Source organism: Emys orbicularis, chromosome 2 (genome assembly GCF_028017835.1).
Source record: "Emys orbicularis isolate rEmyOrb1 chromosome 2, rEmyOrb1.hap1, whole genome shotgun sequence".
In the NCBI taxonomy this organism is placed as follows: Eukaryota; Metazoa; Chordata; order Testudines; family Emydidae; genus Emys; species Emys orbicularis.
Window position 1 is genome coordinate 230,629,063 of NC_088684.1, and position 21,224 is coordinate 230,650,286.

Sequence of the window (21,224 nt, forward strand, 5' to 3'; positions counted from 1 at the left end):
CGTGATTGACAATAAGCAAATTAAACATGTTTGGTTGTAAGATTTCAAAGCATTTTTTTTTTTTTTTAAATTTGTGGTTAAGTAATGGATCTGATGATGATTTGGGGACAAGTGTAAGCATATTTTTTGTTTTGGCCAATGAGTAATGTGGGCTAGATTTTATATATCTTTCTTTTTGTCTTTGCCAAAAAGGATCCTTGAACATATGGTACTAAACTCCAGAAACACAATGCAATGGCATCCAAGATTGGCTTCTTTATTTAGAATCTTTATTTAGAATCTTTAAAAGCTTTCTTTTTATGGTGCAGTAATTGACAAACATTGGTTTACAATATCTTTGATGCAGGAAATAAGTCAAGGAACAAAATATCCTTCTACAAATTGAGGCAGATCCTGAAAATATTTAATGTTTTCCTTTGCTTTTGTTATGTGATTGGAAAGCTCTGATTAACAGTAAATAGGAAGATGAAAATTGCGGTTGTGCTTGAGTGGAGAAAACTAAGTTGTTTGGTGTAGCCTTATCTATAGTTACAGGTTATTTTAAATAATTACCCACTCCAGTCTGAGGGCTTATACCCAATCTGTGAGAGTTCAGCTCCAAAATCAAGTACAGAGGAGAGGTTATCAATAAACGAGGGACCATGGTGCACAACAGGGACAACAGTCTCTTTTTGTAATAATTACTTTGTATTGGCCAACCAAACAACAATATACACACAGCAGTTTGGTAGAGGAGAGAGAGAGAACAATACGGAACATCTAGCATTTGCTTTACTTACACCATCCCTTGTGGAGAAACTCAAAGTGTCAGTCGTCATCCTCATTGTTGTCATTCTCACCATCATTATCATCAGCACCAGTGGTGGTCAGCCTGGGATCTCCTCACGCACGCAGGCCTGGATTAATCTTTTATAATGTGTTTCGCTGACACCCACTTGGTTCATGCATATTGATGAAGGCTTCAACCTCTTTTCCTTATTTGAATTCCACATCCTACTACCTTTGGTGTGATCCAGTTTTCTTAGGCTAACTTGTTAGTTCCCCTTATACTTGTTAACATGTATGTCTCTCGGTTACCATGCTGGTGGTTAGGACTTTGCTGACGCTTTGTTTGAAAAATCCCTAAAATACTCAGACCGGGTTTAACTGGTACATTGCCACGTATATTTCCTACATTTCAGCAGTTGACTGTTTCATCTTATGATATAGGGTCAGTCATTGGCTGACATGAGTAACTAACCAGTCTTTAGGCCTGAGGCCTTGTTTGACTAAGGTAAATATTTTACAAGCCTGAGGCTGTAGGCCCTGTGTTACAACATTAATCCGTACTTACATTTCACCTCTGTATTCTAAATATGCATGATATCATTTATTCTTGGTATTTGTCTGAAGAATCAGTGAGAGAATTTCCAATATGACACACAGAGGCTTATCAGCATTGTCATCCACATCAGTTTCAGTGGCATTATTTATGACCAAACTCCAGGAAAAACTCCACTAGAACGATGTCCCTTTCAGAGAGAGATGAAACACTGCAATCTAAAGTTTTTTCAGTTGGGTGAGGATGCAGGAGAGACCATTGTCCCCGCAACATAGTTCAAATAGAGCAAATAGTTCAGGAGAGAAGAAAATTACCAAAATCAAACAAGAGGCAGATGTTTTCTTGCTGTATTTATATAAAAGGAGCTTACACCTAAGAGAGAACTTTAAAAGTTAGAATAAATATCACTGTGTATACAGGGAATATATACTGGGATAATTCATTACAGTGAATAATATAGAAGCAAGAACATATTTGTTTATAATTTTACAGTTTAAATTATTTTAAAGTTTGGGTCATGATTATCTTTCAGCCCATGTTGTGGATGTACTCAATTTGTGACTCCACGTTATTCAGCAGTTCAGTGGGGGGAAAAGCAAACCCCAAAAAATCTCTTTCCACTAGAGAGAGGAGTACAGTGGAAGAAAATCTTCCAACTGGACTAAGTGGTTAGTCTATTGAATGAACTGTAAAGCTACTATATTATAAGAACTAAATTAGCTAAACATTCTTCATGTGCCCCAGCCAATGCATCATGACTTCAAAGGTCATAAAACTCCTGCAGTACTGGGTCTAGTATTCTGATTGTACTTGTGGCTTCTAGACTCCTGAAAATGCACCATGTTTTTGTTAATCCCCAGATACGGCCACATCTAAAGTAATTCAAGTGTGCATTTAAGACTTTCAAATGAAATGTCATTTAATTTACCTTAGCTGTGTTTGTTGTTTGTTTTGTTTTTAATATCTGATTTTAAAACTTTTAGGTCATGACAGCTGTGTAGAGCTTCTTTTGGAACAGGAAGTTTTCCAGAAAATGGAAGGAAATTCTTTCAGCCCATTGCATTGTGCTGTGTAAGGAAGTTCAAGATTACTGTAAAGATTTCATTACAATATTTAACAAAAGCTCAATCATTCTCTAAGTAACAGCCTGTTTAATTTTTTAATAGCATAAATGACAATGAAGGTGCTGCTGAAATGTTAATCGATACATTGGGTGCTGGCATTGTAAATTCAACAGATGCAAAAGGAAGGTAGGAATATAATAACTGCACTTAGGAAACAGTGGACTGCAAACAGTAATCTCCTTGCTTTTGTGTCATAGCCTTAATGTTTTTTAAACTTATTTGGCATATTTGTTTTCTTTTCTATATAAAGGCATTTTTTGGTTATATACTGACAATGTTGTTGGGGATTTTTAAAAACCATATATTGTGTTAATAGAGCTGAATTGTTTTTTTTATTGTGTAGGAGAGTTTGAGCATTTTTATAATTGTATAAAAATTTGTACAATATAAATCTTTATGCCTATTAACTATATTTTAGTATTTTGTCCATCTTATTTTTTAAGTCATCCTTGTCCATATTTTGGACTTACTGGCTGCTAAATATTCATTTTAAATTTGAGGCCAATTATTTTTAAAAACTGAAAAATGATCTTATAATAGCAACTGTGACCACTCTAACAATAATGGCCTTAGTGTATTTTTATGTAGTGGCTGCCCACAGTGATACAATTGCAGGATCACAGCCAAAGTTTGCACCTGTGAATAAAGCATTATGTACGTTTCCTGGATGTAAGCCCATTTCCTCTTGATTTCTTTTAGAACCCCCCTTCATGCAGCAGCTTTTACAGATCATGTGGAGTGTTTACAGCTTCTACTCAGTCATAATGCTCAAGTAAATGCTGTAGATTCTTCTGGAAAGACTCCTCTAATGATGGCTGCTGAAAATGGACAAACTAACACCGTTGGTAAAGAGAGAGCTTAAATATCTTCTACTTTAACTTTTAAAAATGTACAGTAATATTCTACTAAAGACGTTGTTGTTTTAAAATAACATATATTATGCATTCACACGTTTATTAGAAGTGTATTATTTTAGGTTTTAATCTTCATTTTATAAAGTGGAAAATAGATAATTCCTTTAGAAACACTTTTTAGTTAATGCAAACTTTTATTTCCTTCAGAGGTGCTGGTTAGCAGTGCTAAGGCTGATCTGACCTTGCAAGATAGCAGTAAAAACACAGCACTCCATTTGGCTTGCAGCAAGGTGTGTGTCAGTTTCTATTTGAGCTCTGTTTTGCATGTTTGTTTGTTAATGAAAAACTATTTTTTAAAATATGATCTTTGTCTAACTCTGTAAAATCTCCAGAAACTACTTCAAAAAGACATACAAAACAATTTCTTCAATGAGTGTGTTATCTGACAAACACGTTTCCTGTATATTTAGGGTCATGAAACTAGTGCCTTGTTAATACTGGAGAAAATTACGGATAGAAACCTCATCAATGCCACCAATGCAGCCTTGCAAACGTATGTATGGCCACTGAACAATATTTTACAGTTGGATTTTCAATATATTTCTGCTGTTAGTAAAGCTAATAATTATATAAATATTTTTAAGTGTTCAGGTTTCCATCTGAATAAGAGAAAGGGATGCTGGAAAAATCTTAGGTCATCATGGCTCAAAGAATTCTACCAGGAATGACACTAATCCTGAGATGATCTGGAGGACAGTAGTCTTGTGGCGTTAATTCTTTATAAGCACTATTCAGCTTTTTCTATTAAAAATTAAATAGTAGTTAATTCCAATGATTGTTACAAATGTCTGATTTGCTGTTTAAAAAAAAAAAGCAGGTGAGTTAACTAATTATGAAAATGCTAGCTGGAGAGTACTTTTTGTTTACTTTTATTAAAACAATGTGGCAATCTGGTATTTTCTAGCTAACATTACGTCTAAAAACTTTTATCTCAGAACTCTATTTTTTGAGCCCAGTTATAGGGAAATTCAAATGTAAGAAGCATTTCGTACTATAAAACTGTGAAATGTATTTGGAACTGGGATGGAGGATTTTAATAACTGATTCTTCTGTTTTTATTTTCTCTTAAAAAGTGATATTGGCAGCCTAGAACACCTACCCACATGGATTTCTAAAATCTTTTAATTAGGCCTTAACAATCAGAGGAAAACATAAAAATTTATCAGGGCTGCTAAACGACTCTTGGATGTTTTAGCATTAGCAACCTGTCTTGTTCCTGCTCCCCTGTTGGAATCTCTCTCATCCAATTGTTGCTCAAGGGATTTCCTTACAGTATCACCTTCTGTCAATTAGGGGCTGCTTTGTTTTGGGAATTAGACAGCTAGGCTCCTGCTCTTGCTGCTCACCATATTGGATCTTAAGCAGCATGGAACACACTAAGCAAGAAGAAGAATGTAGCTGAGGCAATGGCTGGTTGCCCTGGCGCATGGCTAATGAGAGGCCGAAAGAGGTGGAGAGAAAACAAGCTGGGAGACAAAAGGGGGAACAAAGGAAGATAAAGAGAATGGGGACACACTAAGGAGGGTGGAGACAGTCTCTTCTAACTTCTTCCAAACAACCTGAATCAACCGTACGGCTCATGTGGATCTCCAGGGAAAATCAGTGACCTTTTACTCACTGGCAAGAAGTGTCATGCACTGAGCTGCACAAAACTTGAATAATTTTAATGTTTAAAATATTTTACTGGTATGGAAGCTTATTTTACAATCCGTTATACTGAGTTCTTAAACCAAGTGCATCACAAATTATGTAAAGTTTTTTTAGCAAGATGAATGCTGGCAGAAGTAGGCCCAAATTGTAAATAACTTTTTCAAATGGATTTCAGTTTATTCATGGTGTTAAATGCTTCTTGCTTCTTGAGCTTTAATATTTTGAGCTACAGACAATAGGTGCAATTCTTCTTCAAGTAGTGTCCCTATAGATGCTCCTCTTCAGATGCACATATGCCTCTCAAGCCCTTGATCGGAGATTTTCAGTTAGCAATGTCCGTTCAGCCCACACTGTTGTCAGGTCCATCTCCATAGTGTTGGTGGTGGTGTGCAGGGCATCTTGGCTCTATCCCTTGGGATTTCTGAGAAATAGAGAACACCGTGGAGGGACCTCCCCCTCAATGGTTGTAAGCTGTTCTTGGAAACCACAGATGAGTCCTGGCATACTCTAAAGGAGTCTAGGGCTACTTGCATCTGAAGAAGTGAGGTTCTTACCCACGAAAGCTTATGCTCCCAATACTTCTGTTAGTCTTAAAGGTGCCACAGGACTCTCTGTTGCTTTTTACAGATTCAGACTAACACGGCTACCCCTCTGATACTAGGGCTACTTTATAATCCTTGGGTATATATACACCTACAAATAAGACAAGGTTTAGTATGTCCCAGACTGCCCACATGCTATTCAGTTTTCCGGGTTCGTAGGTCCACTAACACCTCCTCTCCCCCCCCCCCCCCCGCCCCCCGAAAGAGACAGATTTCGGAGAGAGAGGGCCTCCCAACCGTTCTCCATGATCACCCAGTCATCTCCAAAGCAACAGGTTTGATGGGTTGGTCAAGGGTTCACATCCTCCTGCACCTCTGGATTTACAGCTGCATCCATTAGCCCACCTCCTGCCTTTAGAGACCACCTTGCCTAGTTCTAGCATGCTGGGAGATGGATCACTACAGACAACTGGGTCATAGAGGTCATAAAATGGATGGTATACCTTAATGTTATGTCCCTCCCTCCCTTTGACACCCCCCCCCCATCCCTCTTCAAGGACCGCTCTTGCAAGCTTTTATTGAGACAAGAAGTGAACTGTCTCTTTCAGTTAGGAGCAATAAAGCCAGTTCCTCTTCCTCACAGGGGCTAGTGATTTTACTCTAAGTGTTTCCTTGTGCCAAGGATCTTATTTAGATCTAAGACTTCTAAGCAAGTTTGTAAAGTCTCAAAAGTTCAGAATGTGTGACTCTAGCAGCTATGATTTCTTCATTAGAGAAAGGGGTTTGGTTTTCAGCCCTCAACGTACAAGATGCATATTTCCGTATAACAATATACCCATCACCCAGGAAATACCTATATTTCACTATAGACTAGGATCATTTCCAATACTGAGTGCTTTCCTTCAGTGTTTCCTTGGCCCCAAGGTTGTTCTCAAAAGTCCTGTGGTTGCTTACCTCTGACAAGAAGCGATCCAATTCTTCCCATACCTTGACAACCGGCTACTCAAGGACCGTTCCTACGAAGCAGTGCTGTCTTCTACCCAGATGGTCCTTGCTGTGGTCCAGAGTTGGGTCTGTAGCTGAATGTAAAAAAGTCCACATCTAACCCCTGTACAGAAGATACAGTTTTTAGGGGCATATTTGGACTCATTGACAGCCAGAGCCCATCTTCCTTTAGACAGCTTCTTAACTTTGTCATGTCTGAATGGGCAGTTCAGGGGAGCCCTTGGACCACAATAAGGAATGGACTTCAGGTCCTGGGACATGTGGCAACTTGCACCTTTTTGACAAATCACACAAGGCTACCTTTCCATTGCTTCCAGAGTTGGCTCAAAGCAGCATATTCTCCAATCAAACACATCTTGGACAGACAGTTGATGGTTCCTCTGCAAGTGAGGGACTCCTTAGACTGGTGGAAGGATCAACTCAATGTCTATGAAGGTGTTCCTTTCTGTTGCCCAGCCCCATCAGTGACTTTAACAACAGATACATCACTGTTGGGATGGGGAGCCTTCCTCAATACCCTCACAACTCAGGCCACGTGAACAACTCAAAAAATCACCCTCATACTCCTCCCCATGCAGCAAAGTCGTGAAACTGTGGAATTGGCACATAGCTCATCAGATCCAAATTTCACCAGTCTACCTCCCAGGTATTCAGAACACCACAGCTGATGTCCTCAGCAGACACTTCTCACAGGATTAGGAATGGAAGCTAGATACCCAAGGTCTCCACAGAATATTCCTAAAATGGGGACTGCCAGAAGTGGATCTCTTTGCCACCTCCAGGAACAGGAAGTGTGCTGTTTTCTGCTCAAGAGGGTGTCTGGGCCACCACTCCTAGGGAGACGCCTTTTTTCTATCTTGGAAGAAGGGTCTGTATGCATTTCCTCAAACACTGCTACTACTGATGGTGATGAACAAGATCAGACAGGGCAGAACCAACGTGGCCAAAACAAGCTTGGTACCCTTACCTGCTTCACATATGTGTCCAACTGTTGTCTTGGCTCCCAGCTATTCCTCATCTACTGTCACATGATACAGGTTGTATGCTACATCCCAACCTAGCAATTCTCCGCCTCAGGGCATGGCTCCTTGATGGGTCGTAGAGAATCCTCCTGCTCTATAGAAGTACAACAGGCACTACTGAATACTAAAGAAAGATCAACCTGCAGTACTTACCTGCAGAAATGGAAGAGAGTCTTCCATTGGTATTGTTGTTGCCTCTTGCCTGATTTGGTGCCACTTTGTCATCTTTGATTATCTGTTGGAGCTAAAGAAATCAAGTTATCAGTTAGTTCGATTAAGGTCCATTGGCCACAGTATTAGCCTTTCATTCTCCAGTAGAAGGGTTCTCCAAATTTGGTCATCCAGTATCATCTATTTATTTATTAAGGGTTTTGGAGAATCTCTGTCTGCAGATTAGAAACCCTATCCTGACTTGGGACCTCAACCTGGTACTCAGTTACCTTATGAGACCTCCATTCGAACTAATGGCAACCTGTTCTGTGTTGCATTTATGTATGAAGACGGCCTTGTTAGTAGCCATCACATTGGCCTGTAGGGTCGGGAAGATTGGAGACTTGATGGCAGATTCCTCCCCATCCCCTTTCACAGTGTTCTTTAGGGACAAGGTCTCTTTATATCCACACCCTACATTCTTACCTAAGCTTCTATCGGAGTTCCCCCTTAGCAGTCCATTCATCTACCAGTGTTTTCCCCAAAGTCACATAGTTCTTTCTCTGCAGGAATCTTGTTTACATACCTTGGATGTTACAAGGGCATTGGCTTTCTACTTCGATAGGACCAAGCAATTTAGGAAATCCATCTAAGCTCTTCATTTCCTTCATGGATGGATCCACGGGGTCCTCAGTCTCTACACCGAGATTATCAAGATGCATATGTGGATGTATTACTTGTCATGATGTTGCAGGCATTCATCCACTTCCCCCACTACCACCACCACCACCACCACCGAAAGGGTGATAACACATTCAACTAGATCTTAGGCAACATCTACAGCATTATTGAAGAATGTAGCAATATCTGAATTATATAGGGCCACTACATGTACATTTTTGAAACATTATGTCCTGATCCATGTTGCCAGATCCAATGCAGCACTTGGTTCTGCAGTACTGTCTTCAGTTCTGGACTCTATTCTAAAGCTCCCTCCTCCATCTGGGAATACTGCTTGGAAGCCATCTGAAGTGGAGCACCCATAGACACACTACTCACTTGGTGCAGTAATTGCAGTTCTTCGAGACGTGTGTCCCTATAGGTGCTCTCCTTCCCCTCTGCTTCAGACTGTTCCTTAAAGGACATTTAGGTGGAGAAGGAGCGGAGGGTGGTTTGCCCAGGCACCCCATACAGCCTCGGTATTAAACATGAGGAAGCATTAAGGCATATGTGTGGGCCAGATGGACACTAACTGAATATCTCCAACCAAGGGCTCGAGAGGTACATGTGCATGTGAAGTGGAGCCATCCCTTAGGGGACAAATGAAGAAACACAGTTACTGCACAAAGTGTGTAACCTCTTCTTTCCCTTCTGCCTGCACACTATGAGCTTTATTTCTGTGTGGTGAGATTAATTTGGGGATTTTTACAAACTTCATAATAAATGAAAGTCAATATAGAACTGAAGTGATCTACCAAAGTTATTGGGTATACTGTGTGCCCTGTTGTGGTTTCTTTTTAAAATCAATTAGATAAATTTAGATTACCACTCCTCTTCGACTGATGCTTTAAAAGAGGATGCATTTATAATGTTTGAGGTAAATCTGTCCGCTTTGCCTGATGGATGTGCCTTAAAAATTTAAAGTTACATTTAATAGTTGAAGGTTTTGAGTAAATAATGAAATCATTGTGCTGTGTGTTCTTTTTGCCATTTCGTGCCTTGTATTGTGAGGAAATTATTCTATCTGCAGAGACAGTTGGAGATCTTAGATTAACTTCTGGCTTTCAGAAACCAATCTAAAAGAAAGGCATTAGTATTTCAACCTAAGTTCCCTCTAAGCTCAGGGTACCAAAGGCCGTGCAGAGGTAGGGAGTAGGGTGGGGAGCAAGTTACTTGGGGCATACAAGGCTGCGGCGGGGGAGAGGCGCTTCTCCCACGGCCCCAGTCCTGGAGCTGCTGTGGCGGGGGAGAGGTGCTTCCCCACTGCTGCAATGCATTCACTTTAACTAGTTTCACAGTAAGTAAGTCAGGTTAAAACTTGGCTCTTAAGACTACCACAATCCTGGGAAAGGGTACTGGGGTTACTAATGGTTAAAAGATTAGAACCTATTTAAAATCGCTAATTACAAAGAAAAGAACTGAGAGTGCAAAAGAGTGTACGCAGCAAGGTTTATATGGTTTTGTATCACTGGCTGCAGTTTAATTGCAACTACTATTGCCACTTTTTACCAGCACAGAGAGTATGTGTACTTTAAATGACTACTTCTAATGCAAAGCTTTCAACTATAACAAACAATATCATCAAATAGTATAGCACAAAAATCTGTGGTACCTTAAATTTGGTTGGGAATGTACTCTGTCTTAAAGATTTCTATTAAATAATCAAGCAAAATTCCATATACCATCACGGACCAAAGGCATGCAACAAGCCAGTAAAAAAACATTTGGGGATGGGGAGGGGAGAAACTGAGAATTTCTGCACAATTTTATTCCTGTTTGTCAAAATTTCAAGAGAAAAGGAGTTCCAAATTTTTGTGTGCAAAATTTTGACCAGCTGTAGTAAAAACCTATTGCCAGGTTTACACTACCCTGAAAAGTAATTTAGCTCCCTCTGCTGGTTTTACGTCAGCAATGCTCTGTCCCTGAGCACATCCTGACATCAAAAGTATGAATGCCCAATCAAACAAGCTGTTAACAGAGAACCTTTGATAAAATGTAGCTTCATTAGGAAGAGCAGGTGATAGCACACAGCTGTGTTTTCAAATAGAAGAAGAAAGATTTGGTAGGATAAGCTAGTTTAAAGTAACAGCAAATATTATGAACTTCTATACAGATATCTTTAAAGACTTAAAAAGCAAACACCAGTGTTGTCTGGGTTATTTTTTTTTTTTTTTTTTTAATGATCATCTTCAGTGTGGGAGGTATGACAGAGTTCTTTTAAAATTATAATTACTCCCATTTGTGTTAGTAGACCTGCATTTGAGGAAGTAAAGATTAAAGTTTCTGGATGGGATTTCCAGAAGCACTTGGTGTTTGCTCACCTCTCCTTCACTGGAGTCAATGGGAGAACTTCAGTGGGAGCAGAGTTAAGCCAATGCTGACTGCTTTTGAAAAATATCCCACTCTACATAACCAAGGTATGCTGACTCAGCACCTCACGTGCAAACCACTTGAATTCAAGTGGTAGGGCCTGCACCCCAACCCTCTGCCCCAGCCCTGAGCCCCTCCCCACACTCCGAACCCCTCCATCCTGCCCCCATACCTCCCAATCTCCATATTGGTGAACATAACAAAATTAATTCTGCACATGGATGTAAAAAATTAGAGGGAACATTGATTTCAACTATTTTATATAATAGACTATGACTAGCATCCTGCTAGTGGTACTCTAATAAAAGACTATTGCCAGCGACCTGCATAATTCCTCCGATGTGCTGCAATCTACTTTCAGATTGCAGTGAAAGATTAGCTATTTTAATTATGGACACAACTAGCTGCTATAATAACACTGAAGTGGAAAGGGGAACATTTGTTGCCACCCTTTTAACAAGTTCTTTTTAATATTTTTGTTATAATAAGGCATGCCAGATTAAGAGTTATTCCCTCACAATGTCATGTCATAAAAAGGAACTAGTTTTACTAGTACATACTTTTTGTTGCAGAAATGTTCTTTGCTGTTCAGAGGAATGAGTATGCAGCTTTAAATTTTTCCTTTACTTTTAAATAGAGGAAAATAATTTTATTTTTCTTTAATTTTTACATTCTATAAGAAGTTAAGGAACAGAAGAAATAAAGGATATATACATAGTGTGGTTGTCAATATAGATGGGCACTTCATTCCTAAAATATTATTTCGTATCTTGTTTGGAGGCTTAGCCTATAACCAGGTTTGTTTGTCTTCACAGACCTCTGCATGTTGCTGCTCGAAATGGATTAACAGTTGTAGTTCAAGAACTTTTAGGCAAGGGAGCAAGTGTACTTGCTGTAGATGAAAATGGTAAGAATAAAATTTACCTTGTTTTCTAGTAAGGAACAGTAGTTTATGCTCCTGGTTTGGAAAGTGGTAAACTTTCTTAAGTTTTATACTGGTTATATGATGGAATGCCTTCTTCTAAGAATGGGACATGTGGATGCTGGGTCAGGTTAGCCAAGCAGGAGAAATGGAAGAGCCTGATTATGTTTGGAACATTAATGCAGGTTATCAAACGCAAATAGTTGATTCCACATTGCAGTCTGATTATATCAGGTGTAAATACAATTGTTTTAGCAATATTGGAAACAATCATAAGAGCACAGTGTCAGAGTATACTCTTACTTTTGGACATTAGTGACTTGGGTTTAATAGGCATGCACTAAAATCTTTTGAGTATACATTTCTAAAAGTAAGTATGTGCCACAGATCCCAGGTTTTGGGTCTCACGCGTCTGGCTTGTAAGAGCTTTGCAGTACATAGAAGCAAGGAAACATAACTGCCTCATCTCAAAGGTGAAATCGTGCACTTTGTAGGGGCATAATGGAATTTAACTCCATCAACTGTCACTTCCTTTTCTCCTATCTGAAAAGCTCTGTAGTCCTTGTTCTGTTTTATTTCCTAGCAAGGAAAGTGATTGAGTGGTTGCTGCTTTTTTCAGCAGAAATGCCTGTGAAATTTATAGTTCCAATCACTTTTTACGCTTTTTCTCTTTCTCTTGTAACTTCCCATTATGTTTCTGATATTTCACTGCTTGATCTATCTGAAACATTATTTATCATAGGTAGTGGTTGCCACATCAGTAGTCCTCTAAAATGAAGAGAGATTAGAAGGGTAAAATATTTTGGGGGGGATTTTTTTAGTTTGTGTAGCTTGTGAATTTGACAGAACTATTTGTCTGATCAGTTTCACTGTTTCCCCTATGTAGTCAGTCAGTCCCCCTGTTTGTGTGGATCTTTCACACTGCAACAGGGGAGAGAGAAACATTTTAGTAAAAATCACAGAATTGTCAGAGGGACTCAGAAGAAAGTGTAGCAAGTGAACTTTTTTAACTTGAACTTTTAATTTCAAATTGAAAGGACCTGTTGGTTTTATCTAATTTAATTATCATTTGGGTTTCTGGTTTTTCTTTATAGCAATAGTTTAATTTCTTTGTTTTCAGCAGCCCTGGATGTTCATTATGAATACAATCTGGCTTTTTCTTTGGCATGGCCATGTCAGCTTAGGATCTGAGATAGCAAAATGATGATGCTTTTAGTTAACAGAGCACAAGTTTCAAGACTGGCTTGTCCTTTTATAAGGGATTGGTAAATCCAGTTCAGGAAAATGGAAGTCACGATAGGCTTGGTGGGAAGGAGAAAACAGAAAGCATTCATTACTACTGCAGCCTTTTCTTTACCTTAGTACAAAAGGTGTGTCATGGGAACAACAAAAACCTTTGCAGGCGTGAGATCTAGAATTCTTGGCATGGTGACTGTTTTATCAATGTAAGTGGATCATTACATGGACTTCATGCAAAAACTGCTGGAATATCTTCTATGCTGGCCTGTCTAGGTTACAGGTATCTTCCCTGTGTTAATTTAATAGAAATTTGGCTTTTTATGAATATGGAAAAGAATAGACCAACTTCAGTTTAGCCCTCCATGTTCCAATTTATGAGAGAATTGTTGCATTTAAAACTCTGTTAAAAATCTTCTTAGTAATAACCTCCAGTATCATAGGCAATCAATATCCTTAGCTGATAAAACCTCTTTCTGAGCCACTAGATTCTTGTGACCTCGTGTTTTAATTTTAAACTTTTATTCCTAGCTTCAATTTAATCTCTTAGGATTAAATTCACTTGATATAACTGATTGTATTAAGTTTTAGGTAAGAGTCACGGTGGAAATTAATCCTAAATTCCATCTGTTACCACTTTAATCATTCAGTAATTTTCTTCTGCTGTCTGTCTTTGTGAAGCTCTTTGTCACCAAGTAAATTTGAAAAGCTTTATTGAATTTTATTAAATCAGGCAAGTGCTACCCAGCCATAAGTTTATCGAGTTTTTTCCTTCATTTGGCACCAGAACATTAAGTAAGTTTTGGTCTAAGAAAACCTTCAAAAATTGTTCACAAGACTACATAACTTTAGCTAAACTGCCTTTAACTTGTCATATAAAAGGTGCCTTTGATCAATAGTATATGAGTGATAGCAGCCAGTCTCAGACTTCAGGTGTGCAGAGCATCTACATGAGTTTTCTACTTCTGCTAAACATCATTTTCTGGACTCTGTATTTTCTACAATGATTCATTGTCATGTCAGTGCTGCAAAACCTGGTTATGTCACAGCTCTTCCCATGCTCTGGTTAAATTTGTTTAGAATGCCTCTATGGGTATGCTTGAGGCATGGTAGCTCTCTCTCAATCCTCTCTCAATAATCCTTTTTATTGATGAGTAGAATATGAATAATGTGTCTTTTTCCCCTCAGAGTGGGAGGAATCTTGTTTGGTTCATTTTTTTTGAGCTTATTGTATTCAGCTCTGTCTTAACTTGTAGTACTGGAGCTTTTAAAATCTCTAAGGGGAGGCAGTGTTGCCGAGTGGATAGAACACTGGACTGAGTTCTATTCCTCTGCCTGCCACTGGTGGTTTGCTGGGTGATGTCACCTCCCGGTGCCTCAGTTTCCCTATCTGTAAAATGTGGGTAATGATATTTGTCACCTTTGTAAAGCACTTAGAGATCTATGGCTGAAAAGTGCTATATAAGAACTGGTGGTTGAGGGCACAGATGTCCATTATCCCTTCTTGAGACAAGCAGTCATCTCATCTTTTAGGTATATTTAAACATAGAATGTGTTAGAGATCTCTCCCAGGTGGTGCGAGACAGACGCTCAATCCCGATTATAAATAGTACTTTTAGAGTAATTATTAAATGTAAATAATTTGTTTAATCTTCAGACTGGCCTGTAGTTTTATTTTTTCAGCATTTAATCTGGGATGTCCAGATAACACTGGTCAACAGGTCATTAACAAGTAGCATGTCTTAAAAATTTCAACAATAAAAAGCAATTGTATTTCTTTCTTCTTTGCATTAATTTCACCATAGCGCACAAATAGTAGAAATAGTGACACACATGGTCAGTTTATACAAATCTGTTTTACTTGTCACCTTCACAAGAGATCTGCAGCATTGATAAATGTTATCTGGAGTTCTGTGCATTGAGTATCAATAGTGAGCCTTTTTCTGTTCTGCCCTATCTGCCTGAAATGCCCTCTTCATCCCAGTACAGCAGTCTCTAAAAGCCCTTTCCTTTGAATCCTCCTCAAAATGCACATCTCCTGTAAAGACTGTCATTGTTCACTTTAACCTGTAGATGCTATGATTTGTTGTAAACGCTAAAAACAAAATCTGCTGCACTGTTGAACATCCCTGTCACATGGTCAGCTGGTGCTTTTTGAACTCTAATTATCTGACTTTTTTCTTAGATTGAATGCTCCTTGGGGCAGGAACTGTCTTACGCTGTTCTGTACAGTGTCAAGCACAATGTCTATACTCAGCAAATAAATAATAATTTTAATACAAGCTCTTCTTCCCCCCATTTGCTGTTCTTCCTTAATATTGTCCCATGTAAATACAATATTATTTTATGTGACAAGTTGTTAGAGTTGTCTGTGCAGTTACCTAATGTACAACACCAGTTGAACAGACAACAACAATTGTTGAGGTTTCCTTAAAAAGCTTGAGCAACTGGATCTACTTTTACAACAAAAACAATTCCTTAGCACGTAGAGTATATGCTGATGAAATAAAAATTGCCTCTTTGATGACACCTTGTTACAGTATGGACCTGTTTACGCGTGGATGTCGGGGCAGGGCCTCGGGCGGAAGGGGCAGGGCTAGGGGTCAGCATCCCCCAGCCAGCCCTTCCAGGCCGCCTGTTCCGCGCCGCCCGGGTTCCTGTGGCACTTTAAAGGGCCCGGGACTCCGGATGCGCTGCTGCAGTAGCGGTGTCTGGAACCCCAGGCCCTTTTAAATCGCCGGCCCCGGGGCAGTTGCTCCCTTTGGCGCCCCGCCCGTCCACGGCCGAGGGGGGGCAAAAGGTGCAGGGACCTTAAAGCGCTGCAGGGTCCTTTGCCGGGGCAGCGCTTTAACATTGCTGCGCCCTCCCCCACCCACCCCCGTTGGCAGCCCAGCGCTGCCGCAGCAAAGGACCATCCTTAAAGTGCTGCGGCGGCAGCATTTAACGTCTCTGCCCTTTTTGCTTCCCCCGTCGGCGGCACTGCTAGTAGGGTCCCTACCAGCAGAGCCGCCGACGGGGGCGGTCAGCAACGTTAAAGCACTGCCACAGCAAAGGACCGTCCTTAAAGCTTTAATGTTGCTGCCCCTTCCTCCTCTTCCCCCCACCCCCCGTTGGCGGTAATGACATACAACACGTTTCCGCTCCGCACTTCCTGTCGATTTCTATGTCAGTGAGTTAGTGAGCAAATCTATAGCGCTACATAGCAAGTTCCTGTACTGTGTGTTAACGAGTCTCGCCTGTTAATAGGTAGCACTGGGAGGCAAAATCACAATAACAATCCGGTGCCCCAGATAATCATCTTCCAAGAATATTAAAGGAATTGGCATATGAAATTGCAAATCCAATAGCAAGATTTTTTAATGAATCTTTAAACTCGGGGGTCATACCCTAGATGACTGAAAAATTGCTAATATAAGAAAGGAATAAGCCTGACCCAGGCAACTACAGGTCTGTTAGATTGACTTCAATTGTACACAAGATCTTAGAGCACATTTTGAAAGAGAGTAATTAAATACATGGAGGTAAACAGTAACTGGGATAACCTAAAACATGGTTTACAAAAGGTAGATTTTGCCAGACCAACCTGATCTTTGAGAAGATAACCAATTTTTTAGAAAAAGGAAATACAGTAGACCTAATCTACCTTGATTTCAGCAAAGCATCAGATATTGTTCCACCTAGGTCTGGAAATTGTTAGTTAAATTGGAGAAGACGGGGATTAATCCAAAGGTGGGTAAGGAAACGATTAAATGGGGAGACTACAACATGTCATATCTAAAGGAGAACTGTCTGGCTGAAGGGCGGTTACTAGTGGAGTTCCTGGAGGATTGCTCTTGGGCCCAATCTTATTTAACATTTGCATTAATGATCTTGGCACAAAAAGTGGGAGTATGCTAATAAAATTTGCAGATGACACAAAGTTGGGAAGTACTGCCAATACAGAGGAGGACCAGAGTATCATACAAGATCTGGATGACCTTGAAAAGTGGAGTAATAGAAATTGAATGAAATGTAATCGTGCAAGTCATGCGCTTAGGGACTAACAAATATTTGCTATAAACTGGAGATTTACTAGTTGGAAGCAATAGAGGAGGGGAAAGACCTGGGTGTATTGGGCAATCACAGGATGACTATGAGCCACCAGTGCGATGCTGTCATTAAAAAGGCTAATGCAATCCTAGGATGCATTAGGTGAGGCGTTTCCAATAGAGATCGGGAAACAGGGTGGATTTGATTTAAATCAAATTGATTTAAATCAAATTGATTTAAATCACTAGCCAGGAAGACTTGATTTAATCATGGATTTGTACATAAAAGTGCATTCTTGTTGGCTGTTAGAACCTTATTACATATTCTTCACAACTCAGAGATAGATGTAGGTTTCATTTTTAGAAGGTACACACTATACATTTTTAAAGTGATTTATTTTGAAAAATTTTCAGATTAAACACTTTGCATGCATGCCTGTCTTACCCACAGGTAGAGGAACTTCCTTAAAATATTCCCAAATGGGGTCTCTTTTACGGCCTGCTGCCATTATAAGTTTTCCCTTCTAGTGAGAAAATGGTATGGTAGATCTCAAATCAATGAAGGCTGCACCCAGAAAGACCTCAAGACTTCTGGAATATGCTGCTCAAACAGTTTCACTTTTGTTTCTACTGCCTGTCCCTCCCTTCTCACATTTATCTCCAGACTTCTTCTCCTTGTCCAGATCTATTCCGCCCCCAACAATCTTCTATTCATTTAACTTTTTGAAACTGCACTTTTAGAGAGAGATAAGGGATTGTCTCTGTGTACACAAATTTGCAGGGGGACAATAGGATTGAGGTCTGTCACTTCTCACCTCTATATATTATTTATTTAAAAACATTTTTGCTGTTAACAAGCATGTTATCTCTGGAGACACAAATCCACAGTTTGAGAACTGCAAAACTAAGCATCTCTGATGGTATCTTCTAGACTGAGTCCCATTGTGTAGATAGAAAGATTAACCTAAATAATCTATACAGAAGCCCGTGGAACTCCATAAGATTAGGTCCATAATCCATGAACTACTGGAATTTATTTACAAAACTTTTCTTAAACATTACATTAATATATTGTCTCATGCTATAGAATTAGAATTTATAACCCCTATTCCATGATAAAATATCTTTGAGCTATAATGTTAGATAGGTTTTTTCCTCAAAATACATTTTATAAAAAAAATCCAATTCTAATAAAAATCAGATTTAAAAAAAAAAAAAAAAAATTTTTTAAATCCGATTTTTATCCACAATGCGATTGATGGACATGTCCTCCATGAATCAATTTTCACTTGTTTTTTATTTTTTTTTGGATAAACACTAATAAATTCCTAGGAAATCTTAAAATAAAAACCGAAAACAAAGTGCCTTGTGGATGCTATATCCACAAGAAGTTCCATTCATTGAGATACTGCTGACTTGGGACCAAAATTGGAGCTCCACACTCCTTAAGGTCATAACCTACATGGTGGGGTAATGCACACTATGGGGTTTAAATTCTAAAGCATACTAAGATGTGGTGCATTTATTGGTCCATGTAGACCCTACTGGTACAGCACACTAGGGAACCTTGAGTGTGCAACGTAATGCTGTTTGAAACAGTACTAAGTTGAAGCAAGGAGACTGCAAGTCCTAACCCACTAATGCAGTTGACATTTCTTCAATATTTTGTGGATTTCTTAGTTTATCTCTTTCATATCTCCTTATTTTATATTGCTATTTAGTAACAAAACATAGATTGCTTAAATTATACCAGTACAAAAATTGTTTAACATCTCACTTTCACTGGTCACCCTAATGTTTTGCCAACTTGCCTTGGGGCAAATATTTCAGTAAGACTGCTTATTCTGAAATGAACAGCTGTGCAGATATTCCTTATCCTGGAGCTTTACATGTTTGCAATTGTTTTTTATAATGGCTATTTAAAATACCTATAGATTTCCTGCAGAATTAATTATTGGTTGCAGTTAGTTAACTGGAACAAGAATTACCTGTCTTCATTCAGTTAACTTCCTGGCTGCTTGAAATCCCAGTTTTTCTCCCTGACCCCAAAATTCCTAACTTTGCCTAATAAATCAATCAAATCCTACCCTCTCAAATCTTCTGATTTCCCAGGGTTTTATCTTTCTTCCTGATCATCAGCCCTGCCGCCTGTATGGTATACTGTAACCTGTTTAGCTAAGGGGTGTGTGTGTGTGTGTGTGTATATGTATGTGTGTATATGTATATATATAGCGAGAGAGACTATAATCAGCAGGTAAACATTGTAATACTTTAACAGCAAAACTTTACAAGAATAAATGATATTGTAATTTTAAATTGTTTAATTTTATGTTCCTTTTTAAACAGAACTAAGCAATTTAAATGTTTTTACAGCTGTCTGATTGAATGCTCTTGAAGAATTTGTACACTTCCTATTTTTTAAACAAAGGTTTTGATTTTATTTTGATTTCTAGGTTACACACCAGCTTTGGCCTGTGCTCCCAATAAGGATGTGGCTGATTGTCTAGCTCTCATTTTGGCCACGATGATGCCTGTTTCATCAAGCAGCACTTTACCTTCCCTTACATTCAATGCCATTAATCATTACACCAACACCTCAAAAACTGTCACGTTTGACTCCTTGCCAATCATGAGGAGTGAACATAGCTCTTATTGTAGTTTCAACAACATTGGCAGGGAAGATGGCTACCCATATACAGAAGAGGATGAGCTTAATGACTCAGATTCTGAGACCTATTAAGAAGCTTCATCTGGAGGTCTGAAGAGTGAGCCCAGTCATCTGAAGGTCAGAATTGTGCTTTTGGAAAAAAAGCAGTCCGTGTTTGATTACAAGAGGACAGACCTACGAGAAGATTTTGGGGTGCATATGAAATTTTTAATTGTGGGTGCATATGAAAGATCTGTGTGAGACACTAGGAGGATTTTAAAGAGCAGGTTTTGCAAAAGAAGCATAAATTCTTGAAAAATACTTGGAATCTACAGCAAAAAAAATTAAGAATGTCAAAATTGTTTTATTTAATTGTACATTACCATTTTGTTTGTGGTGCCAGGAGTAACTTCTCCAGACTGCACCCTAGTCTGTGTAAATGAACAACACTATTGTACAACAAAAAGGACATTTGATTTAACTATAATCAATAAAACTAAAACCATTTTGAAGGCAATAAATGAGTTTGGTACAGTAGGCATTGTGTGTGCAGCAAATTGCCAAAGGACCAAATAACTTAAAGATTTTTTTAATTAAATACCTTTTTGTGGAAACTGGAATAGGTTAAATGAGATGTTGTCTTAACCAAACCTTAATTATTTCTGGGAATGAAGCTTAGATTTGGTTTTAAATGTTGATTTTTTTTTTATAATCTAAAAGCCTTCCGACACTATTAAATGTACCATGAAAGAAAGCAGATGTATCTTTCAGTTTTGTTTTTTCTTTTAGATTAAACAAAAATGAACTTGTCATACTTTTATAAAGCTTAAAAAAAACCAGCTAACAAGGTGCAGTCAGGGTGAAACATGTACAGTGTAATAAACAAGGGGAGGGGTGGGAGGGAAGCAGTAATTGTTGCACAGTTTTAGATTTTTTAACTTCTGGGTTTTAAATTGAGATATTTTTATTTAAATACATGAAGGGTAATTTACTGAGAAAATGAAACTGCATAAAAATTTAAATGTAATCTCCTGACACCCTGTTGTGGCTGAAAGTTCTTAGTGAATGGATTTATCAACAATTCACCCACTTATTTACATCATAAAGTTTGTAAGTGAGATTAAGTCTGTGCCTCCATATTGTATTTCTTTTAAATCCTGGAGTTCTGAGTGGGGGGGAAGGTGAATTTAAAAGAAAGTTTCCCTGTTATCAAAAGGTACAATGTTGGATCTTCGGGAAGAAATATCTGTGGTGTTCTCTATTTAAAAAATCAATAGAAGATGCAGGCCCCTGTAGTGTAGTACAAACTTGCCCTCAGTCTTTTTATAACAGACTACTGTTTAAAAAAAAAAAAAAAAAAATTAAGCGCCTGAAAAATGGAAGACTGAAGTTTGTCTGTTAAATGAGTATTTAGTTTATTGGGTTCTGCTTTAACTATAACTATTACTTTTAAAGTTCAATTGCTTACGCACATGCAAGGGATTCTTGCATGTCCAGGTAAAATACAAATAAACTGAATCCCAATTACCTTTTATCCTTTTTGTATTGTGAAACTGGAAACCTTAATGCCATT

At 38.6% G+C, this 21,224-nt stretch overlaps 1 protein-coding gene across 2 annotated transcripts in view; it reads left to right on the forward strand.

Annotated features, from left to right (window-relative positions):
• The window catches only part of ANKRD28 (ankyrin repeat domain 28), a 124,947-nt gene extending 104,996 nt beyond the window's left edge, over positions 1 to 19,951 (forward strand). For both annotated transcript variants that reach the window (XM_065397814.1, XM_065397815.1), the window contains exons 22-28: positions 2,305 to 2,392; positions 2,488 to 2,571; positions 3,145 to 3,290; positions 3,507 to 3,589; positions 3,770 to 3,852; positions 11,634 to 11,725; positions 19,458 to 19,951. In XM_065397814.1, the coding sequence (XP_065253886.1) occupies positions 2,305 to 2,392; positions 2,488 to 2,571; positions 3,145 to 3,290; positions 3,507 to 3,589; positions 3,770 to 3,852; positions 11,634 to 11,725; positions 19,458 to 19,744 (863 nt within the window). In that variant the 3' untranslated portion in view covers positions 19,745 to 19,951. The remainder of the gene's footprint in view (positions 1 to 2,304; positions 2,393 to 2,487; positions 2,572 to 3,144; positions 3,291 to 3,506; positions 3,590 to 3,769; positions 3,853 to 11,633; positions 11,726 to 19,457) is intronic.
• Positions 19,952 to 21,224: the final 1,273 nt, after the last annotated feature.